At 48.0% G+C, this 23,702-nt stretch overlaps 1 protein-coding gene and 1 pseudogene across 3 annotated transcripts; one reads left to right on the top strand and one right to left on the bottom strand.

The window, feature by feature from the left end:
• The first annotated feature begins 258 nt into the window (after positions 1–258).
• LOC120695349 lies at positions 259–1,693 on the top strand (annotated as a pseudogene).
• Positions 1,694–2,040: 347 nt separating this feature from the next.
• LOC120695670 (atherin-like) lies at positions 2,041–4,436 on the bottom strand. 3 transcript variants are annotated; one of them, XM_039978886.1, is made up of 4 exons: positions 3,801–4,402; positions 2,894–2,976; positions 2,599–2,797; positions 2,041–2,483 (listed from the first exon to the last, which is right to left on the bottom strand). In XM_039978886.1, the coding sequence occupies exons 1-4, from the start codon at positions 4,170–4,172 to the stop codon at positions 2,292–2,294; spliced, it is 846 nt and encodes a 281-aa protein (XP_039834820.1). In that variant the 5' UTR covers positions 4,173–4,402; the 3' UTR covers positions 2,041–2,291. The 3 variants fall into 3 exon arrangements, with proteins under 3 accessions (XP_039834820.1, XP_039834821.1, XP_039834822.1); XM_039978887.1 differs by having other exon boundaries at positions 2,894–2,964; positions 3,801–4,401; XM_039978888.1 differs by having other exon boundaries at positions 2,389–2,483; positions 2,570–2,797; positions 3,801–4,436.
• Positions 4,437–23,702: the final 19,266 nt, after the last annotated feature.

Raw genomic sequence — 23,702 nt, 5'->3', positions numbered from 1 at the left:
GATCAGGGACGCGCTGCTGTCGCAGCTCCAGAAGGACCGCCTCCGCCAGGAGATCATCATGGCCGAGCTTGCCAGGATAGAGCGCGCCATGGCGCTGCGCTCCGCTCCGCCGGCGGCGAACGGGCTGATCCGGTGCGCTTCCCCTCCAACGAGCACCTCCTGCCGCACAGCCTAGGACCTGAGCATGGCGTCGGCGCGGATGAGGTCCACCATCTCAAGAAGAATGATGGTGTGGGATTGGAGACCGAGAAGCCTGCCATGGAAGGTCACGCCGGTGAATGCTTCAAAACTTGCTGTACTACCGGAAAGGCGGCAGGTCAGGAGAATGCAGCACCGGATGAGTGCAAAATGCAAGAATCTAATCAGGCGAGCACCTTAACAGTATTGTCTTTTTTTTCATTCGTACCATCTGTGTTTTGCCTCTACGTTTCTATTTATGATATTGATTCTTCAGATTGCTGTTTAGCTAACGTTCTAGCTTAGTTCCCTCGAGCTAGAATTTGCATATGGAGATTTAAGCAGCAAGTTCACATGCCTTGTTTCACAATTTCACGTGTTAATCTTGTAATCGAGCTGCGTAAAACAACTTGGTACCAATTTTAATTGTGTTTGCTTTCACCATTAGTCTGAATTGAGTCTCTTTTTTTTAGACCATGCTTTCACCATTAATTCAGTTGGTTACTAATGCTCTAAATCTCCAACCAAATTGCATGCCCAACAGACTAGTATGTTGCCCAAGGAGACCCAGCCATCTTCAATTAAATGGAGTTGCGCCATCTGCCAGGCAAAAGCAACCAGTGAGGGCAACTTACAGCAGCATTTTGCCGGGCAGAAGCACCAGTCGAAAGTAGCAGCTCTGGTATCCAGAAGAAATGCCAATTGTCAGAAGGCAACACCGACAGCAGAGGAAGCAAGGAACGTGGGGCAATATGCAGCAGAAAGGCCACATCCAACATGGCTTTGCAGGTTCTGCCAATCCAATTGCACTAGCAAATCAAACCTGTAGAACCACCTGAGAGGCAAAAGGCACAAAGCAAAGATCCAAGCCCTGCTGGAAGAATGCAAGAACATGATGATGAATTTTGGGTCGACAGAACTGAAACCGTATCCGACCAACGTGACAAAGGATGAAGAGAACCCTGCATCGGCATGGAACTGCAGCCTTTGCCAAGCCAAGTGCACTCGTCAGTCAGAGTTGGAGAACCACCTGAAGGGCAAGCGACACCAACTGAATTTTCTGGTTCTACAGGTAGAAGGACAACAATACCTTTCGGATTGGCGCTGTGGTATCTGTCTGGCCAAATGCAAGTCTGCATCTCAATTTGAGGATCACTGCAGTGGCAGAGGCCACAAGCAAAAGATAGATGCTCTTCTGAGAGGAGGCACTAATGCGAGATCAAGTGCTTTCCAGGACGACAAGAAGCCACCTTCAGATGGTTCTGACATCAAGGGTGGAATCTCAGAGCAGGAGACGATGACACAGAGGACATTGTATTCTTGCAAGCTCTGCAATTTGCACTGCAACAGCAAGAACACGCTTGCTGAACATCGACGGGGGAGGAAGCACATCGAGAAGGTGGAGAAACGGATGTCATTGAGTTATTGTGAGGTCTGCAATTTGCAGTGCAATAGTGAGAAAATGCTTGCTCACCATTGTACGGGGAAGACGCATCTAGCAAAAGTCAATGGCTGATTGGAAATCTGTAGAGCAAGATTCTGGTACCATCGTTATTCATTTTGGGAAACTAGGATGTATGCTCATGCAGTACTATCTAGTATACTCATCTGTTGCTTATGCTATGTTATTGATGTTTTTGAAGTGGGGCCACCCTTTTGCATACTGAATCTGTATGATAAATATTTTCCACAAGCTACGTGCAGGTCTACTATATAATTGCGGAGGTACAACACCCAAATATAAAATGCAATGCAAGCCCAATAAAAAAACTGCAATACGGGGAATTTAACCTCCAAGATTAGAATATAGTACTCCACAACATTAAAAAAATCTTTTCTCTTGATGACTGGAAACTCATTCCATGCACAAAAGCGAATTCAATGTAGTCATCCTGAAATCTGGACAGAATTCATTCATAGCACCACAATTCTCATGTCAAACTTGCATAAGAGCAACCATCTGAATTTTTCAATCAGGCATTGCACCATGTCACCATGCATATAACTATCTACTATCCTTACTGATTGTTCCTGTACAGAGACTACTGAGCATTTGGGGGTATAGCATGGGTAATCAATTATCATAGAAGATAGTTATTTCTTATTAACCAATATTAGGTCTTCAACGCCATCCGGTCTTGCCATGGGATCGCCCTTTTACCGTCACTTGCCGGAGAGTTTCCTGTATCCCTACAAACAGATAATTTGACATCTGCTGCAATCATCTCTTCTTCCACCCCGACTTGATCAAGCTGATCAGGTTCTAGATGGCCCCTATGCCCCTGGCAATCATTCCCCTCATCATTCTGCACACAAAGAGGTGCCTTTAATAACCAGAAACCTATACTAAAGTTTTTCTACCAGAAACTCATACTAAAGCTTTTTCTCATACAATTTACTTCACGAATTCCCATTGCATACCACTAGAGATCCTTGATTCAAGTCAAAATTTGGGTTTTTGCTAGACGAAGGCCCTTCAGTCCTGGCCACATCATCATGATCTTCAAATGCTGAAGCCCTTCCCAACGGAGATGGAATGTACCGAGCCTTCTTCTTCAGCTTGTAACGTGTCTTCTGCGAATTGCTCTTGACAAAGGATCCGTACTTCCTTCGCAAGAACCTTGCAGCATAAACCAGTTTACACAGTCAGCGAAGCTGAAATGTGGCAGTCCTGTCAGCGTGAAGTGATAAAGCAAGAACAGAGGAACTGTCATACTTGACTTCAGCAAGGAGGGCGAGCTTTGTCCGGTTTGCGCTCACTAGCTTCTTGTTCTTTGCCTCGGTCTCCTGCAGCAAATGTTGTAGGTATATCAGATTCAAGTCAATCAGGTATATGATTACTACAAGATCCAAACCAGTGTGCCATTCTACAGATGGAATCATACAATCACTCCCTATTGTACGACAACAAAGAATCATAGAGTGTAAAACACCCCCAACTGCTAACAACGTTGGATGAATAGCTGAATCATACAATCACAACCTAGCACTCGGTTGTACAACAAAGAATCATACGATCAAACAACCCACACTCCTAACAACATGAGGTGAACAATCAAATCGACTCCCCGGTATTACTACCGCAATGACTAATCCAAGAACACGCTAAACATCAACTAGAACAGGGATAGCGTGAGAAATTGCATTGAAGCAGGCAGGGCACACTAGTCAATCAAGCTGGCCGTAAATCCAAATAACATTAGATGAACAATCAAATCAACTCCCCGGTATTACTACTCCGCAATGACTAATCCAAGAACACGCTAAACATCGACTAGAACAGGGATAGCATGAGAAATTGCATTGAAGCAGGTAGGACACACTAGTCAATCAAGCTGGCCGTAAATCCAAACAACATTAGATGAACTATCAAATCCCCGGTATTACTACTCCGCAATGACTAATCCAAATAGTACATGCTAAACATCGACAAGAACGACAAGGATAGCGTGCGAGATTGCAATGAAGCAGGCAGGACATAATAGTCAATCAAGCTGGCCATAAATCCATCAACTAGGAGCAGCAAGAAAAGCAGGGGGGAAAAAAGATTTGATGTGCTAGATTGAAAACAGAGGAAGAGTGAAGTGCCAGGGAAGAAGACGGCGCACGCGAGCGCTGCTCACCTGCACCAGGTCGTTGTAGTCGCGCCAGAGAGAGCGGAACCTGTCCCCGGCGCCGGCGTCCCTCTCCGCGTGCGCCGCCGCAGCCGCCGCGGGCCTCTTCTTCCTGTCCTTGCTCCTCCGCACAAGCAGCGGCTCCCCGCCGCCGTCCATCGCGCCGGCGGGGCGGGGCGCGGCCGGCAGCCCGGCGCCCGGGCCCGCAGCGGGGTCACGGGAGGCCGGGAGGGCGAGCACGGCGGCGGCGGAGGGTGGGGAGGGGAGGAGGCGAGATCCGGGCGGGGGCGGGGAGGAGGAGGAGGAGGGGAGACCGGGGGCGCGTGGTGGCGTCAGCAGGGCGTCTCCTTTCCTTCCCCGCTGCCCACCAATACCATCCATGTATCCGGTGCGGTGCGGGGGCGGGGGGCATCGCGTCGTGCCGGGGGCAGGTCAAGGCCGAGGCCGAGAGGCGGGGGCGCGTGAGGCAGCAGCAGCAGCCCGTGCTCTGCTCTGCTCCGGAGGACCATTGGATTGGGTTGGGGGTCGGAGACGAGGCTGGCTCTCGCTGGCTGCTGGGCTCGGAGCCGGAGCTGGATGTGGATGCAACGGCCACCACCTGTTTTTCCGCCATATCCAGGCGGTTGACGCCTTGACGGTGGACGTCGGGCACCCATGAAGCTTCGCTGCATGTTTTGTTTTGGCGCCGGTGATTGGTCGGGACTCTCTCTCTCTCTCTCTGGTGTCCTGTCCACACGGCAAATTTAACCCATCTCCTCTCGAAAGCTTCGATCTTTTTCCATCCGCGAGCTTCTTCCATCGTCGGACGCGATTGGGAAGATAGCAGTACGTTACGGCCGTCAGCGGACGGCGACGTAGGAATGCAGTTAGTTGCTTGCCATGGAAAGCTTCCTTGTTAGCATTGGTTCGCACTCGTACCCGCATTTTGCTTACGCCAGACCAAAAAGATGTCGCCGTTTCTTTCCAATTGTGCCCGTGTGTTGTGTTGACAGCTGAAATCTAAGCATCGTTGTACGGTAGCATGATTCCACGGATGGAACTGCAACTTTCTTCTAGGCCAAGACTTTCGACACACAGCTACTTGTGAGTTTGGTTTGGGACCGGACTTCTCTTTTTTTAATCTGCAAGTTATTACCAAATGTAATGGCCTGTTTGATTTGTGCTACACTAGGAATTGTAGCAAATTTGACCAATAATTAGGGGTACTAAATAATGACAGTTTGCAAAACTAACTCCACAACCCATGCCCTAGGAATTTTGAAAAATCTAATTAGACCTTTGACCGCGTGATTTGAGGATGGTTACTGTAGCATCACTGTAGCCACTCTTTGATTAATTACTATCATTAGATTCGTCGCGAAAAGTTGCACCCATTCCTGAAGAGATTTTGCAAATAGACTTCATTTAGTACTATATGCATGCAAAAAAAATCTGTGATAGCAACTAGTACAGAGAAACCAAACAGGGCCAATTTTTCTCTTACGGGTTTCATCTGTTAGTCTTCTACGTGTATGCTCTTATGAAAGTTGGTGCCAATTTGTATGCCCCTAAAAAGTTTGGTCGCACCTGTATGCCCTCGTATTTTTTTTCCTGTGACGCATGTGCCCTTTTGTTAGAAGTTAACGGTAAAGAAGATTTGACAGATGGGACTGAGCAGGAGAAAAGACGATATTGCCCTTGTGAGTGGGAGTGGCCCTTTATCCTTGCAAGGGTTCCGCCGGCGGGAAGGGAGGGCCGCTGCTGCGGTGCGTGCGCGCCGTCGTGCCGAGCGTCCGCCAGTGGGGAGGGAGGGCAGATGCCGCCTTCTTCTCCCGGCGCAGGCACGCTGCTGCAGTTGCTTCTGGGAGCCACCGTGGGAAAGGTTATATTTTTAATATTTATTTCAAAATATTTTTATAAAAAACTATAAATAAACTTTGGGAAGAGATCCCTATAATGTTTTTAGATATTTTTTGGGAAATGTTTAGAACAAAGTTTTCTGGTTGTATCATGCATGGTTATTGTAGGCGAAGACAGAAGGAGAGACAAATATGAAGTTGATGGACAACATCTAGAAAAAAAGGAAAAACAAAAACACAAGTTAAACATGCACTAGGGGTTCTTGGAGTGTGTTGTCCCATTTTCTAGCCATGTCAGTGGAAATTTATTTGTGTTTTGCACATTTCTAAAAATTATAACTTTGCAATGGATTAAATAGATACTTCGGCAACAAAGTATTAAATATATATGAAATTAAACTTTACCTAAAAAATGTAACTCAAACCAAATGAAGTTGTAAGCATATGCATAGAGCACATGCACTCAATGTCATTCGAACAAAGTAGGTCAATCAAATACAAGGAAGAGAGCAAAAGAATTCAAGGACAACAACAACAAGAAAGTGGACGTGCGATTTGTTTCCCAAACTTCAGAGACTTCCAAGTGAATGCCTATGTCTTTGTTGAAGAGCTCTTAAAAAATGGGGTCATTTTGAACCACAGACACAAACGCAACCGAAATCGAAGATTTTTATGACTTTTGGTGCTCAAAGGATGGAGTGAAGATCACAAGCACTCAACTCCCTTTCCAATCTTTTTCTCAACACCAACTCACGTTCCAATCTCTTTCTCAACACCAACTTATTGTCTTCTCATAACTCAAGCTAATGTAAAGACAGGAGGTGAACTTTGGCCTTGGCGAAGGGATCTTTGTGGGTAGCACTAACAAGAAATGAAGGTACGGGTGAAGAGACATATATACTCGAGTTCGCCAAAACTTCCCATTACCCTCATTTAGTTAAGTGTCAGATACTCCAATTCCAATACCTCACCAAATCATTTGGCCCTACGTTCAATTGATACCACACCTATACTGGGCTATATTGGGTATGTGAGTCAGCCCTATTGCATCCCTAGTTATCAATAGTTTTATCCCTTGACAGTAGGATATTTCTAGTGTTGGGATCTTAGCTTCTTAGATGCCCAAACAAGGAGCATGAACAGTATGAAAATGACAATGAAAGTAGGAACTTAATTCTCCAGTAATAGCCAGGAAAATTCAACCCTTTACACTGTGGAGAGAGGGACTATTTATACCCCTAGCCTTCGGCCGGGTTTTCCTAAACTGCCCCCTTCCAACTCATTTACAGCTCACTTACAACTGGTTTCTGGGTAAAATTACAAGGTTAGAGGTGTACAACTCCGACCTTCTCACGTATTCAGGTGTACAAACCCGACCTTCTCACGTATTCACATTTTACATGCACGCTTGCACCAACCGAAGGTCTTCGTTTCCTTCTGGGAGCTCCAGGGGTCACAGCCCTGAAGGTTCCGTCAACGAGCGATCAGCCGACACCTTCGTTCTCGAAGGCGATCCCTTTACCCGAAGGTCCTGTTCTTCGAACTTGTGCTTCTGAGCAACCATTCGTCACCTTCGGCCAACCGAAGGCGATATCCTTCGTCACCGAAGGTCTTGGTCTTCGAATTTGCGCTTCTGAGCAGCCATTCGTCACCTTCGGCCAACCGAAGGTGATATCCTTTGTCTCCGAAGGTCCTGGTCTTTGAGCTTGCGCTTCTGAGTGACCATCCGACACCTTCGGGTATGCTTGTCTTCCTCTCGTTGGGGCCCTGCAAACGAGTTAGGGAGCATTTCTAAGGGTGGGGGCTTGACCCGAAGGTCCAATCCCCAACAGTAGCCCCTCGAGGGCGAGGTCCGAAGCCGACGGTCTGAACCCGCATTGAAGAAAAAGATTGTGCGTAACCTTCGGGAAGCTCCCGAGGAAAAACGTCTCCCGAACCGTCGGCTGCAACGGTCGGTTTTGGTGGTGTACGTGTCAGGCTCTGATTGCGCCGCTTCGGCGGCCGACTCCTCGATTTTACCGTTGGTACTGTTGCTTTCCCTCGCCTATATAAGCAGAGGAGGGGGGGTAAATCATGTGCCCTCTCGAGCTTTGCTTACCTTCGACACTTTCCACTATAAAGCGCTTCTTCCGAAGGTTCCGCTTTCGTGCGTGATCAAGCTGCTTGTTTTTCTCGGTGTAAGTGGATTAGTGGTTCATGGCTCACACTAAGCAAACAGCGAGGTTGATCGAAGGTTCGTTTGAACCCTTTTTCCTAATTTGCCTTTCTTCGTTTTTGTGTAGATATGTCATTCATTAAGAGGGTGGTTCTTCGTGCAGACTCTGGTCCAGCTCCCGAAGGAGAGACGGGTGCTTCACAGCCGCCTCAGCAGCAGCAGTCCAGCGAGAGCCTTTTGGCAGTGTCCGCGGATGTTTCGGAACTAATGGCTCCGGAGAAACGTAAGACTTTGCTTTTCGAGCCATCTGTCATTTCTCAGAGCACGATAGACTTCTACATTTCGAAAGGCTATTTCGCCGAAGGTGTTTGTCGTCCTCCAGGGGCGGAAGTGATTCCTGTACCGGAGACCGGCGAGATTGTGGGTTTTAAGGATTTTTTTACTGCGGGGCTTAGACTTCTGATGGATCCACTTGTGCCGAAGCTTTTGGAGCCATGCAACATGAAGCTGCACCACTTCACCCCGAACGGGATTGTTGCTTTGGCCAAGTTTTTGTGGGTGGTGCGGACCTTCGGAGGAGAAGTGTCCGTGGATGCCTTTTGTAGGCTTTTTCAGCTGCATTGCCAGCCTCGCAAGGTGTATGTGGATGAGGAGGCTGAGCTTAGCGAGGTTCAGAACGGCTGTTGCACCTTCGTTCCTCGCAAGCCGAACAAGAGGATTGGCCTAGAGAAGGTTATGCTTTCGACGGCTTATAAGAACAAGTGGGAGGGGAACTGGTTGGGATACTGGTTTTACGCCAAGATTGGCTTTCCTGATCCCGAAGGTTCTGACGAGGAGAAGTATCTGTTGGCTTCAGACATCGAGATGTTCGAACACGTCTATCAGCCTACCTTCAGCAAGCGTGGGCCGGGTTTCAAATCATGCCTGGAGGCCTTCATGACGGCTTGCCAAATTTGTGGTGGTAGGGACGTGGTGGAGAAGTTTTTGGCTGTGAAGGTTTGGCCTTTGTCTGCTGGCTGGTCTCCGTTGAGGTTCGAGCATAAGCGTTTAGCTGGCTTGAAGTATGACGTGGCGTCTCCGGTTTTTGGTATTCGGAGACCCGAAGGTTGCAGCGACGAAGTTATAGTGGCTGAGCTAGAGCGGCAGGCTGCGGAGATATTGGGCCCCTGGAACAGGAAGGAGTATGGCTCTTTGGTGGAGGTGTGTGGGGAGAACCTTTGGTTGAACCGGTGTTTGGCTGAGATGGGCGTGGCCTATGAGCCTCGGCCGGTGCCGGCGAACGCCATTCTGAGAATGACGCCACCCGGGAATGTTGGTTCGGAGGTTCCCGGGTCGAAGTCTAAAGGTAAGGCTAAGGTGGAGGAGGTGGGGAGTTCCGGGGCTGTTGGTACGCGGGGGCGCGGCCATGGCCGGAAACCTTCGAGCATGAAGGTTTCTGTTGCGAGGGCTGAGAGCGCCAAGAGGAAGGCACAAGATGAGGAGGTTTCTTCCGGCGACAGCGGTACGCCCTCATTTATGGAAGAGCTCATGGGGACGGTGGGCGGGGAGATTGTAGTTCCCGAAGGGAGGCTTTTTAGATCCCGTTATGATCTTAGCGATGAGTACGGGACCATGCTTTTTGGTTCCGACCATCGGGTTGAGGTGGCGAGGGCGCTGATTAACCTTTATTGTCCCTCCGAAGGTATAACCAAACGCCGGAGGATTCAGAGTCTTGTCAAGACTGGCTCCAAGCCTTCGGACATTCCGAAGCCGTCGGAGCCTAAGCCCACCAGGGCTCCAGCCGGTGCTCCGAAGGATCCGGCCTCGATGACGGCGGTCGCCATGCCTACCCTTGCAGTGGGTGTCGAGGAGGGGGAGATTGTGGTTGGTGAGACGCTGCTCTCTCTCAGGGGCGAGGATTTCCCCGGTAGGTCGTCGGCTCTATCTTCAGATAAGGAGGTGGAGGTGTTGGGGGAATTGAATCTCGACGAAGCCGGTGAGCTTCGCTTCCTTGTTTTTGTGAACCCTTTGTTTTGTGCCCTTATAACATCCCTCTTTTATTTCCTTCGCAGCTGTCTCTGCGTCGATGAAACAACTTTTGGCGCTCATGCACGGGCCTGGAACGACTGGGATTCTTCCTCCTGAAAGGGATAGGGTGGAGTCTGATTACGTTTAGCCTTTCTTCACTTTTTGGTGTCCCCGAAGGTGATTTTGTGTTTGATTCAGAGTTTAATGCAGCCGTGGCAGAGGCATCTACCTCCGACGCTGCCTTCATCGTTGCTGAGTTGAGCAAGAAGCTTGCCCACGCCAGCCGCATTTTGATGCAGAAGGCCAAAGCGGATGCGGACCTTCGGGTGACGAGTGCCACTGAGAGATTGGGTCTAGCTGACAAACTACGGCGGGCTGAGGCGGAGGTTCTCGCTCTGAAGGACGAGAATCAGCAACTGAAGGTCAAGTGTTCGAAGCTGGAGTCAACTGCTTCGGATAATGAGAAGGTTCTAGAGAGCCTTCGGAGGACTGTTGAGGGGGATGCAAATGAGAAGGCTACCCTCAAGGGGAGGATCACCGAGCTGGAGAGGGTTCACGCTAAAATGGGTGAACTCGAGCAGGTCTTCACCGAGGTCGCCACACGAGCCGATGGGGTGTACCAAGAGTACAAGAAGGCTCTTGCCGCGGAGCCTTTACCCTTGCCTGAGCCGGCCGAAGGTTCCCAGGTCATCCTTCAGCTCTTGGATTGGATGATGTCTGAGTTTGAGGGCCCCGGTGAGGTGATGAGCGTTGCAAATGACAACGCGGCCTCTGTTTCCTTCGAGGGGCTTGTTGGAAAACTTCTTCGCGCCGGTGCAGTTGATCTTGCCCGACTGGAGGGTTTTCAGTATGTACGCTACAAAGGTTTGGCTGAGGAGGTGGCAAGGATTCAGGAGGTGAAGGTTGCGTTTTTTTGAGCAGTTTTGGGAACCTTCGGGCAAGGTCGCCGTTCGGACTCTGGCAGCCGCTGCTATTGAGGTAGGGTTGGTTCCAGCAACCGTTCGTTTTTCTTCTGCTTGTTTTTGATTGGGTTCGTCTATTTGGTGCAGGGGGCGACTCCTGATCGGCCTTCGGAGGACAATCGAATGTCCGAGGATCGGAGGTCTCCTTCAGGGAATGACGCCGATGGTTCGTCGGGGGCTCAGGTCTAGACATTAGTTTGTAGTTTACTTTGGTAGTTTCTGGCACTTTGGTCTATAAATATTCCCATGGTGCAGGATATGAACAACGCTATGGTATTGATGAGCTGGGAGGCTTTCAGCCTTGCCCGTCCTGGATGCAGTGTTGCAGAATATTTATGCTGGTCCGGTAGAAATTCATTGTAATCTGTTTTGCTCTTTCGTCTGAATGTGACCTTCGCAATTGCCTTTATCGTGGCTTCTTATTGCGTATCCTTCGGGTTTCCTTTCTGTGTGCATCCTTCGAGATGCTTGAGATGTCCTTCAGGTGTTTTTATTTGTGCATCCGACTAGGTGCCTTGTTTTGTGCATCCTTCGAGGTGTTGTTTCTGTGCACCCTTCGAAGTGCCTTGTTATGTGCATCCTTCGAGGTGCTGTGTTTTGTGCATCCTTCGAGGTGCCTTGTTATGTGCATCCTTCGAGGTGCTGTATTTTGTGCATCCTTCGAGGTGCCTTGTTATGTGCATCCTTCGAGGTGTTGTATTTTGTGCATCCTTCGAGGTGACGCTCGTTGGGGTTTTGTTTTTTTTTTTGGAAAAATGTCTCCCCCCTTCCTAACGAGTTGTTGCCCAGAGGCAGTTTATGTAGAAAGGGGAGTTCTCTTTTGTGGAACCTTGATAGATTATCTGCTTACCCCCGAGGCAACGCGCGGACATTTTGTATTTTTGGAAAAAACGTCTCCCCCCTTTCATGCGCGTTGTTGTCTTCGGGGGATTTTGTTCTTTTTGTTTCTTGTGGATCGAGTGGTTGACGCCGAGGTGTTGGATGGAAAAAACGTCTCCCCCCCTTTCTGGCATCCATGTTTCGATCGTTTCGATGGGTTTTTTCTTTTTGTTTTGTGCCGAAGGTCTTTTGGTTCGATTCGTTTTGGAAGTCGAAGCCCCCTTTTCTGCCGAAGGTTTTTTTTTCGGACCTTTTGAAAGGTCGAAGCCCCTTGGCATTCTTTTTGTACATTTTGTGCCCTTGGTGCCGAAGGTTTTTTGGTTCTGACCTTTTTTAAGGTCGAAGCCCCTTGATGTTCTTTTTGCACATTTTGTGCCCTTGGTGCCGAAGGTTTTTTGGTTCGGACCTTTTTTAAGGTCGAAGCCCCTTGGAGTTCGTTTTGCACTTATTGTGCCTTTAGTGCCGAAGGTTTTTGGGTTCGGACCTTTAAAAGGTCGAAGCCCATTGGCGTTCGTTTTGCACTTATTGTGCCTTTTGTGCCGAAGGTTTTTTGGTTCGGACCTTGTTGGCGCTCCTTAAGTACCCACTTTATCCCTTGTTTATCCTTGATAATGGCATGAATTTAATATCAAAATCACTAACCGTCCTAACCCCGGCCTAATTATTGGTCATTTTCACACTTGCACATATATTTTGGAGGAACTTCGTTTTTGCAGGTTTTTTGCCTATTTTGGAGCATGAAATGACGAGGCCCGTGATCGAGCGCTGACACGGGGAAAGACGAAGGCCAAAGCCCAAAGGGAGGACCAAAGCCCATGTTGATTCGAAGCCCATTCACGCACATCCATCCTCCAAGAGAGCCCAAAGGACCGAGCCCACGAAGATGAAATCAAGATACTTCGGGATTAAGCAAAGCAAATGAAGATTTAAGGAAGGATTCTCTATCCCATCCTTTCCTCGAAGATATCTCCAAGATAACGACGTCCAAAGGGGTGCAATCGTGAAGGACATAAACTCTAGAAGATGTGAGGAGTCTACACGCAAAGATGAGACCGAGGCGAGACCGAAAGGGGGTAGGCCGGCCGGCCTAAGCCCATGGGGCCGGCCGGCCCAGCCCGTTTTCGAGGCAGTTTGGCCTCCCCTTCGACCGGTGGCTTCCTCGGCTTATAAATAGCTCGCACCTTATTCAACTCGCGGCATCTATCCACCCAGAACTCGACGAAAACCTAGGGCCAAGACCGGAGGGAGACGACGGCCGCTGCAAGTCTTCGAAGTTGTCTAGGAGATGGCTTAGGCCGTCCCTAGCCGCCATGGCCTCCCTGCGAGGTTGTGCCATGGTGGAGTTCATGAGCTAGTTGGAGTTGTCAATGGTATGTACACGGTGGTGACGATCCAAACGAATCTATTATGTGAGTAATGATAATCATGTCTTCCGAATCTATTAGCGATCATGTTCTCTCTTTCGATTTCGTTCTTTTCTTTGGGTTTGCTTCATCCTAGATCTATTATCGAGATAGATCGCTTAGCATGATCTTGTAGTCATGGTGGCTAGAGGTTCATGGCGGAACTACCAAAGGGGGTTCGACTTGCTTCAGGGTATTTCGTTCAAAAGGGGGGCGTCGTGACAGGCCGTCTCCACAGAGTAGGCGGAGTATCGAGGGATCAGATTGGAGATTTTGAGTTTAAAGATGCTTTTGATTGAGATGCATGATTTATTTACTCGTTAGCTTGAACTACAACTAGATGACGATAGGCCTAGTCATGTCTTTGGTTTTGCTAAGATTAAGCCTATGTTCATGGATGAGATCAACCTTTACACATCACTCATATCTGTCAAAAGTTTACCCTTTATATGCAATCAATGCTTCATGTTAGGATAGATCCGTTAGATTAGATGGAAAACCTTAGGTAGTTCTTTGTCGATCCACGGATTGATAAACCTTGGGGGAATACTCTAAGGGAAAAGCTACACGAACCGTGCGCTTACGGTATACAAATCGGGGCGCTAAGGAGCGTCAACAGACCTTTAAAAGGTCGAAGCCCCTTGGCGTTCGTTTTGCACTTATTGTGCCTTTTGTGCCGAAGGTTTTTTGGTTCGGACCTTTTATAAGGTCGAAGGCCCTTGGCGTTAGTTTTGCACTTTTTGGTGCCTTTAGTGGCGAAGGTTTTTTGGTTCGGACCTTTTGAAAGGTCGAAGCCCCTTGGCGCTCGTTTTGATAAGTATCCAAAGTTTGCGGATTCTACATACTTTGCTAACTTACTTTCTTATGCAGCATGTAGGTGCTGGCCGAAGCTTGCCATTTGGTCTGCTTAGGCGAAGGTGTTTTTTTGTTTGGGGGAAATTCATTGTATTGAAATGGTTTACAATGGGTCCACCTCGTCAAAAACCTCACCTCCGGTGTGGAGTTTCCCCCTGTGAGGAAAAGAGTACGGCCCTTTTACAATGTGAAGAGAACTGAAAACATCTACGAAGGTCCGCAATCGCTTATAGTTTCGCGATGCGGCCTTTTCACAAGTTTAAATGTAGTACTTTTTAAGGTTGTCCGCATTCCAAGGATGCTGCAGCTCATTGCCTTCGGCGTCAGATAGGTGATATGACCCCGGTCTGTTGCTCTTGATTACTAGGAATGGCCCTTCCCACTTGGATTGAAGTTTGCCGGAGGTTTCGGCGTTTGGCTTTCTTTTTAGGACCCAGTCTCCGACTGTGATGCTCTTTTTCACGACCTTATTGTCCCTCCACTTCGTGGTTTCTTGTTGATACTTTTCTAGGTTTTCCGAGGCTTGTAGGATGTCTAGCTCCATGAGGTCTTTTTTCATCCGAGGGGATGGCCTCAACTTGGTGGGTGACCCTTAGGCTTCGATTTGTGAGCTCCTCTGGTGTCATTGCTTCGGCACCGTAAAGTAGCCTAAATGGGGTGAACTTGGTTGTTCTTGATTCTGAGGTGTTGTGTGACCAGATAACCTTCGGGAGTTCATCGGCCCATTTGCCCTTTTTCTGATCAAACAGGCACTTTTTGATGCTGCCGAAGATGATGCCGTTGGCTCTTTCAAGGGCCCCGTTGGATTGCGGGTGGTAAACCGAGGCAAAGATTACCTTCGTGCCCACACTGTAGCAGAATTCTCTGAAGAGCTGTGAATCGAATTGTTTGCCGTTGTCGACAGTGATTTCCTTTGGGACCCCGAACCTGCAGATGATGTTCTGCCAGAAGAATTTCCTGATTGTTTCTGATGTTATGTTGATGAGTGGCTTGGCCTCGATCCACTTTGTGAAGTGCTCAACAGCAACTGCTGCGTACTTGTAATTGCCCTGAGCTGTGGGTAGAGGTCCAACTAGGTCAATTCCACATCTTTGAAGGGGCCAGATCGGAGGTATCAGCTGAGTTGACTCCGAAGGTTTAGAGGACTTCGGGCCCATCATTTGGCATGCTTGGCATGTTTTCACTATGTGCTGAGCGTCATTCAGCGCCGTTGGCCAGAAGAATCCTTGCCTAAAGGCTTTGGAGACAAGTTGTCTGAAGCCAATGTGTGATCCACAAAACCCGGAGTGAATTTCCTTGAGGAGTTCGATTCCTTCGGTTGTCGTGATGCACTTTAACCATGGGCTGGTGACGCCTGACTTGAATTGAACAACTCTCCCTCAGAGATGATATAGCCTCTCGCTCTCTGGAACATTTTTTTTCTCCTCTTTCTCATTTGGCAGCTCGATGTTTCCCCGAAGGTACTCCATTATACGGTGCAATGGCAGAAGCAGACCAAGGAAAATGCATACATCGGATGAACCGATGATGCACCGGTTAATGGCGTCGGTGCAGTTGTCCAGAGAGTTTGTTTTTCAAGGATCAGAGGACAGTTGCACTCACCGGTTAAACCGACGCTAACATTACATACACCGGTCGATTGCGTCGGTTGATTGCCCGTACACGTAACGGCTAGTTTTCAGTGGGCAGTTTAGTATCACCGGTTAAACCGACGATGGCGATTTGGGGAGCATCGGATTAACCGGTGTTAAGCACATTTCTGGCAGCTTTTCTCCAACGGCTATATTTGCTTGTGCTGCCTATATATACCCCCAAGGCCGCACCATTTGAGTGTGCTGGAGTTCAAAGAAGTATACTAGAGCTAAAGATCATCTCCAACCACCATAGAGCTTCATTGTACATCATATAGGCTTAAGCACACTTGTGAGAGTGCTTAGTGCTTGTTTAGGCTTAGTTCTTGAGAGAACTAGCTTGAGAGAAAGTCTTGCTGCGGCAAGCAACTTGTGTACTCGTCGTGTGACCCTCTGACTTGGTGTGGAGTGGCAACGACACTTTGTGCGGGGAAGGAGGCCCCTACTTGGTGTTAAAGCTCCAAGATAGTGAAGACGGTGCCGTGGTGACGCTTCGAGATAGACGGTGGCGGTGACCTCGTCTTTGTGACTTGACGTCACTTAGCCTTTGCTTGTCGGGAGCCTTGGAGGCGTGGCAAGACGGTGATCAAGCGAAGAGACTCGGCATCACACTTGTTCTTTGTGAGCAAGTGGCCGTGGACGTAGGGAGGGACTTTGGTGTCCTAACCGAACCACGTTAAATCGTGTGTCTTGGTGTCTTCACGGGAGTTTGCATATCCTCTCCCTTACCGCTTTACTTACCGCATTACGTTTCCGCATTTACTCTTTCTTGCTTACCTTTACTTTCCTAGTTAGTTTGATTAGGATTGGCTATAGGTTGCAAGTCTTTTGGGGTAAGTAGATGTTCTCCAATCTTCGGCTGAGATGACTGAAACTTTTTTTTCTTTATTCGGCTTGACCGAAGGTTCTGTGATTTCTTCGAAAATACATCTGAGGGTAATTGTTCCTTTCTAGATGCTGCTTTTGCCAGTTTGTCAGCTTCGTCGTTCATGTGCCTCGGGATATGGACGATGTTGAAGCCCTTGAAATGCTTCTCCATGGCTCTGACGGCATCGAGGTACTCGATTAGTTCTGGTTTTCTTGCCTCTGCGTCTTTTTCGACGTGGCCTCTGACAACCTTCGAATTTGTTCTGACTATGAAATTTTGATGGCCAAGGGCTTTCATTTTGCGAAGGCCTAGGAGCAAGGCTTCATACTCGGTGGTGTTGTTGGTTGATGATTCGAGGTTGCCGAAGCTTAGCCGTGCTGCGTATCTTGTTTTTGCTCCCGAAGGAGATTCTATGATTGCTCCAATTCCTACTCCTTCGTTGCACCAGGCTCCGTCGCAGTGCACGGTCCAGGTTTCAGCTGAAGGTTCCTCGAAGATTGGGGATGTCCAGTCGGCAATGAAGTCTGCCAATACTTGTGACTTGATGGCTGTTCTTCTCTCGAAGTCTATGTAGAACTCAGAGAGTTCTGAAGCCCATTTGGCAATCCTGACTGAGGCCTCCCTGTTGTTGAACAGGTCATGCAGAGGTTGATCTGTAACTACGATTATCTTGTGAGCTTCGAAGTAGTGTCGAAGCTTCCGAGCAGACATGACTACTGCATATGCAATTTTCTCTAGCTCTGAGTACAGGAGCTTCGAACCATCTAGAGCTTCGGATACGAAGTAAACTGGTAGCTGCTTCTTCTTTCCCTCGGTTTCTCTCTCGAGCACGAGCGCTGTAGTGACAGTAGAGTAGGATGCCACGATGTACAGGAGCAACACATCCTTCGGGTCAGGTGAGGTCATTTTGACCATATTCTGGAGATGGTTTTTGAGTGCCTGAAGGGCTTCGCTTTGCTCGGGGCCCCACTCGAATTTGTTTGCATTGCGAAGGACCTTGAAGAATGGTAGGCTTCGGTCAGCAGAGCGAGGGATAAATTTGTTTAGGGCTGCTATCCGCCCTGTGAGCTTCTGTACGTCCTTGATGGACTTGGGCTCCTCCATGTTCCAGAGAGCTTTTACTTTGTCAGGATTTGCTTCGATGCCTTTGGTGGACACGAGGCATCCTAGCACCTTTCCTTTGTGAACTCCGAAGATGCACTTGCTGGGGTTCAAGGACAGGCCTGCTTTTCTTAGGCTTGCGAAGGTTTCCGCCAGGTCTGCCACATGGTTGCCTCTTATTGAGCTGGTTACTACAATATCATCAATGTAAGCCAGGACAATTCTTCTGAGTTGGTGATCCAGGACCACCGAAGACATTCTTAAAAAAGACTGTCCTGCATTTTTCAATCCTTCGGGCAGCCTCACGAAGCAGTAGGTGCCGAAAGGGGTTATGAAGCTTGTTTTTTCTTCGTCTTCTTTCCTCATCCAAATCTGATGGTGTCCGGAGAAGCAATCCAGCAGAGACATCAGTTGACTGTTTGCCGCATCATCGACGACTCTATCGATTCTTGGCAGCGGGAAGTCATCCTTCGGGCAGGCTTTATTGAGGTCAGTGAAATCGATGCACATGCGCCACTTGCCATTCTTCTTTTTGACCGGCACGGTGTTTGCCAGCCATGTTGGGTATTTGACTTCTCGGATAACTTTTGCATCTAGCAGTCTCTGGACTTCGGCCTTGACTGCTGCGACTTTTTCATCTGCCATTTTGCGAAGCTTCTGCTTCTTTAGCTTGATGTTTGGGTTGATATCCAAGCGATGCTCAATGATATCTCTGCTGACGCCCCGTAGGTCACTGGCGGACCAAGCGAAAACATCTTGATTCTTGCGGAGAAATTCAAGAAGCTCTTTTTCTTCCTCGGGCTCGAGGGTTGCATTGATGGTTACCATTTTGTCGGGTAGATGTACGTCAAGGGGGACCTTCTTGACTTCGCAGTCTTCCTCGAAGGTTGCTTTCTCGTTGTCTCTCTGCTGCTCTTTGAAGGTAGCAGGCTTGGATTCTGTCCGAAGGTTGTGGACATTTTTCTGGCCGGGGGTGTATCCCCGCTCTATGTCCCGCGCAAGTTGCTGGTCCCCACGAACGGTGATGACCCCCGCGGGAGCTGGAATCTTCATGCACAAGTACAATTGATGAACGATAGCTTCGAACTTGTTGATTGTCCCCCTTCCTAGGATTGCGCGGTATGGGTAGGGCATCTCTAGCACATCGAAGGTGATGTGCTCTGTTCTTGCGTTTGCCGTGTCTCCGAAGGACACAGCGAGCGATAGTTTGCCGATTGCATTCACTCTCTTTCCACCAAAACCCATTAAAGGGATATCCGAAGGCTGAAGCAGATTTCGGTCGATGCCCATCTTGTCGAAGGTGTCGGAAAAAATGATGTCTGCAAAGCTACTAGTGTCAACCAGTATCTTGCCAATCCTCCAACCCTGAATGTTTGCCTCGATGACAAGAGCATCTGTGTGTGGGTAGCTGATGAGGTTGACATCTTCTTCGGAGAAGGTGATCGGAGAGTGTGACCACTGGGTTCTCTTGGTTGGACCTTCGAAGACGATGCAATGGACTTGCCTGAAGTAGTCTCTGCGATGTCTCTTGTTCTCGAAATCCAGGGTGGATCCTCCGGAGATGGGCATGATCATTCCGAAGGTTGGCAGTGCCGCGGGTTGGCCATTTGTGGTTTGGTTTTCTTGTTTTGGTGGGTGGACTGGGGGTGGTGGTAGCTGCTCTTGTGTTGGTTGAGCTTGGGTGGTGGGTTGACTGGGTTGTGTTTGCGGGTTTGGCTGCGGCTGCCAGTTGTGGTTGTAGTTGTAGTTGAACATGGGTGGGCGATATGCTTGGGTAAATGTGGGGTGTGGAACGAACAAAGGTTGTGTGTACTGTATTTGTTGAGGAGCTTGTGGAGTCTGAGCCCATGTAGTGTGCCCAACTAGCTTGGCTTTTTTCTCGGACTCCATTCTGCCGAGGGTCTTTTTCTTCTCCGGGCACTAGTTTGTTCTGTGGTCGGAGTCAGACCCGTGGAAGTGACAGAAGAATTTTTTGGGCTCTCGCGAAGGTCCACGACCTCGGCCCATTCCTCTGCCGCGACCTCTGCCCCGTGCTCCGGACGAAGGTTGCTTGTCGTTTGAGTGCTTAGGTTCTGACTCTGGCAGTATCATGAAGGGATCGAAGGTTATCTGATCCTCATCATCATGCGAAGGTTCCAGAGGTAGGATGAGCTGTTGAGCTGGCTACTCTTACTGTCGTGTTTGCTAATTGTATTTTTCTGCCTGACGCATGATTCTTCTTTGCTCGACCCTTCTGCGGTGGTCGGCATCTTACTTCGCGTACTTCTCTGCTTCTGTATAGAGCTCCTCCAGGGTCCTCGGGGGCTCTCTTGTGAGATGAGAAGCAAGCTGGCCAAGTAGGAGACCTTCGATGCATTTCTCGATCGCATCCTTCTCTGGGAAGTTTGGGATTTGAGCCTTCTTCTGCACGAACCTCCGAAAATAGTCATAGAGAGGCTCACGGTCGTGCTGTGGTCACTTGAAGTCTTTCACAGTGTTGGTATTTAGCCTTCTGAATCCCTGAAAGTCCTGGAGGAGCCTGCCTTTCAGCTGGTACCAGTTGTTGATTGATTACGGGGGAAGGTATGAGTACCAGTTGGCCACAGAACCTTCGCAAGCCATGACGAAGGACTTGGCCATGGTAGAGTCATCACCTCCGGCCGAAGCGATGGTTGCTTCGTAGGCCATGAGGAACTGGGTTGGATCAGTTGTTGCGTTGTACTTGGGGAGCTGTGTAGGCTTGTAGCCGGGTGGCCATGAAGTTCGCTGCAGAGCGACTGAGAGTGGCGAGGTCGGGTCATATGGGAGGTTGACCGGTGGTGGCCTTCGGTCTTCATTGTGAGCGAAGGTTGTCTGGTGGATGATGCGGTTTTCTTGTTGGAGGGAACCTTCGGGCATTTCTTGGTATGCCCTCTGCAAATTCTCAACTTCCGCCTCCATTTCTGCTAGTTTGCGCCTAGCCTCAGTTAGCTTGTTTGCCTGATCCAGTGCCCTCTTTTTGGTGGCGAGCTGAGCTTCGATGTTCCTTTTCTTCATTTCCAGGGCCTTGAGCTTGAGTGCTGTTTCTGTGAGCTCCTTGGATTGGTTTTGGTGAGCTTCGGTGTTTTCGATGTCATCAACCAGATCTCCATGAAGAACAGCTTTGTTGTTGGTGTCTTGAATTCGTGTGTTGGCTTCTTCGTGCTGCTCGTGCTGCTCAGCGGTGTTGCTTGTGGTGCCGGCGGAGGCTTTCTTCTTCGCTGGGGCCATCGAAGGTTGTTTCTCGAGCTGGAATGGTGGGCGCCGCTGTTGGGATCTTAGCTTCTTAGATGCCCAAACAGGGAGCATGAACAGTATGAAAATGGCAATGAAAGTAGGAACTTAATTCTCTAGTAATAGCCAGGAAAATTCAACCCTTTACACTGTGGAGAGAGGGGGCTATTTATACCCCTAGCCTTCGGCCGGGTTTTCCTAAACTGCCCCCTTCCAACTCATTTACAGCTCACTTACAACCGATTTCTGGGTAAAATTACAAGGTTAGAGGTGTACAACTCCGACCTTCTCACGTATTCAGGTGTACAAACCCGACCTTCTCACGTATTCATATTTTACACGCACGCTTGCACCAACCGAAGGTCTTCGTTTCCTTCGGGGAGCTCCGGGGGTCATAGCCCTGAAGGTTCCGTCAACGAGCGATCAGCCGACACCTTCGTTCCCAAAGGCGATCCCTTTACCCGAAGGTCCTGTTCTTCGAACTTGTGCTTCTGAGCAACCATTCGTCACCTTCGGCCAACCGAAGGCGATATCCTTCGTCACCGAAGGTCTTGGTCTTCGAACTTGCGCTTCTGAGCAGTCATTCGTCACCTTCGGCCAACTGAAGGCGATATCCTTCGTCTCCGAAGGTCCTGGTCTTTGAGCTTGCGCTTTTGAGTGACCATCCGACACCTTCGGGTAAGCTTGCCTTCCTCTCGTTGGGGCCCTGCAAACGAGTTAGGGAGCATTTCCGAGGGTGGGGGCTTGACCCGAAGGTCCAATCCCCAACATCTAGACTCAAATATAAATAGAAAATATATAACAATATGAACTTCATGCCATTTTATTTCTTCATCTTGAGGTTCCAACACCATTTGCATTTCACAATTGGGACTACTCACATTAGTGTCCTTGTAACAGGGATATTGTGCAATTACTAAATGCATAAGAATTATTGTTTTAGTTCTTTTTTCTATTAGTTGCATATACTCTCACCAAACAAATGGCATTGATCTAATTAAGCATTACCAAAAGATTGTGCATGCACTCGACCTTTTTCCTCCCACATACCATCACTAAATAGGAGTAATCGACCATCTCGCAAAGCACACTATGATGATTTATGTAGGATAGCAATAACTAGAAGATTACTACAAACATACTGAGTACATGAAATGTTTAAGCATAACGATCACAATTTTGAGTGTAGCAATTATATATCAAGATCCCCCTTTGATCCCAGGAGAGAATAGACACTTTATCATATGATCTTAAATATCTTGATGCACAACTGGGGTATCAAGGCCCTAGGACGATCAGCCTAAGCACACCTAGGCTGATTGGCCAAGGGTTTCTTTCGTCCTTCAGTGGTCTCCCACGATGCTAGGTGTGATGATCCAATCTATTCTCTATCCTTCACTTGTGGTGGCGGTGGAATGGCTAGAATGAGTTGTATTCGCAAACCCTAGCTCTCTTCTGCATGTGGTCCTTCGGGGGTTATTTATACTGCTTCTCCAAGTCGGTTTGGAGGCGTATCTAGATAAATGGTGGTCGTGTAAACCCTAAGATCTTTATGGACTTCAATATACAAGAATGGGAGGTTGATTGGGATCAAGAATGGGCTAAGCTGATCGACCCAAGGGATGCGAACAAGCCAATCGGCTTGGGCCCTTTCTAGCTCTTATGTTGCTCGTCTTCCTTGTGTAGGCTCAACGGTCCTAATCCATGTGTCCATTGTGCTCGCACAAGAGCTGTCTATTTGTGTTGTATTTCTATGGAATTGCAATATGCTCCAAAACACAACATATATGCGAATATGAGATTATTTCAGACACCAAGTGGCTAGTTAATATAAGAATGAATCCAAAATCACCATTAAAACTAAAATAGTACCTAAAAGGTGTCGTAATCAGAACATGTAAATGAAAAGATGAATTGAACTGATCCACCACAGGATCATTTTCATGGAGAAATCCAAATCTGATTCACTTTGTCATTTTACATTTTAGATTTTACAATCAAGTTCCACATTATGGAATGGTATATTGACCATAAAAGGTCCCCTCCTTTTACAACATGCCATTTCTATGTAATTGGAATGTACAACCCCATCTATCGAGCTAGCATCAGTTCCTTATAACAGTCCATATGTAGCAAAAAAACATGTTTAATAATATAGTAAAACTAGGACACCCAAATTTAAGACAGGAGAGCTCAAACAGGTGAAAGTGTGTACAGCTACATTCAGGTCTAAAGTTAGACTTGAACATGCGAAATTTTCTTATTTTTTTAGCAATGTGTTTATCACTAAAGCACTATTAAAAAGTTCAGCATCTATTGAGGATGTGGAGTTTGTTGTGGATGTATAAATTGAGTTCTTGGATGCGTGATGTTTCATATTTCGCCGGTACAGATATGTTTGGTACATAACTGATAAAACTGTTGAGTGGAGTGCGAGGACTTCTATGGCATGCTCATTCATTTGGTGTGTATGTCTGATTTGGGAAGTTGTTTTGCTAGGTACGTCATCTTTGGAGACAATACTCTGCTCCTTCCATGACATGTGCCATCATAGAATCAATAAAACCAACTATTCTTTTGTTCTTGAGGTATGCTACATTTGTCTCCTTGAGCAGGTTGTACTGACTTGAAAGTTTCAATGTAAAAGAAGACCACAAACGAGCAGCATCAGATACAAAGAACAAAACACAGAAGAAAAGCTGCATTTTTCCCTATAGATTTTGATACGTATATGAGTGCAAACCGATGCAACAGTATAACTACTTGCTCACCTGTTATAGTGATATCCAACAAAGTTGAAGTAACCCACATTGTATCGGAGTGATTGGAGTTTTGCAAACTGGCGCCACTGTTGTGCAGAGAAAATGATATGAATCCGACTGTTGCATTGGTGTGCGTTGATTTGGAAATCATCTAGCCGCACCCTTCAAATAGCGTGGTACCACCTGGAAGCATGAATTTGACATGCATGATAAAAAGCA

This window comes from Panicum virgatum, chromosome 2K (genome assembly GCF_016808335.1).
Source record: "Panicum virgatum strain AP13 chromosome 2K, P.virgatum_v5, whole genome shotgun sequence".
NCBI classification, from domain to species: Eukaryota; Viridiplantae; Streptophyta; class Magnoliopsida; order Poales; family Poaceae; genus Panicum; species Panicum virgatum.
This window is presented reverse-complemented; position numbering and strand designations above follow the sequence as displayed.

Excerpts from the sequence above, each read along its gene's own strand:
- LOC120695670 (XM_039978886.1), bottom strand. The coding sequence starts at position 4,172 with ATGGATGGTATTGGTGGGCAGCGGGGAAGGAAAGGAGACGCCCTGCTG. Across the intron at positions 2,977-3,800 it reads ACTACAACGACCTGGTGCAG|CATTTGCTGCAGGAGACCGA; the intron begins GTGAGCAGCGCT and ends ATATACCTACAA. Across the intron at positions 2,798-2,893 it reads GCCCTCCTTGCTGAAGTCAA|GTTCTTGCGAAGGAAGTACG; the intron begins GTATGACAGTTC and ends TTATGCTGCAAG.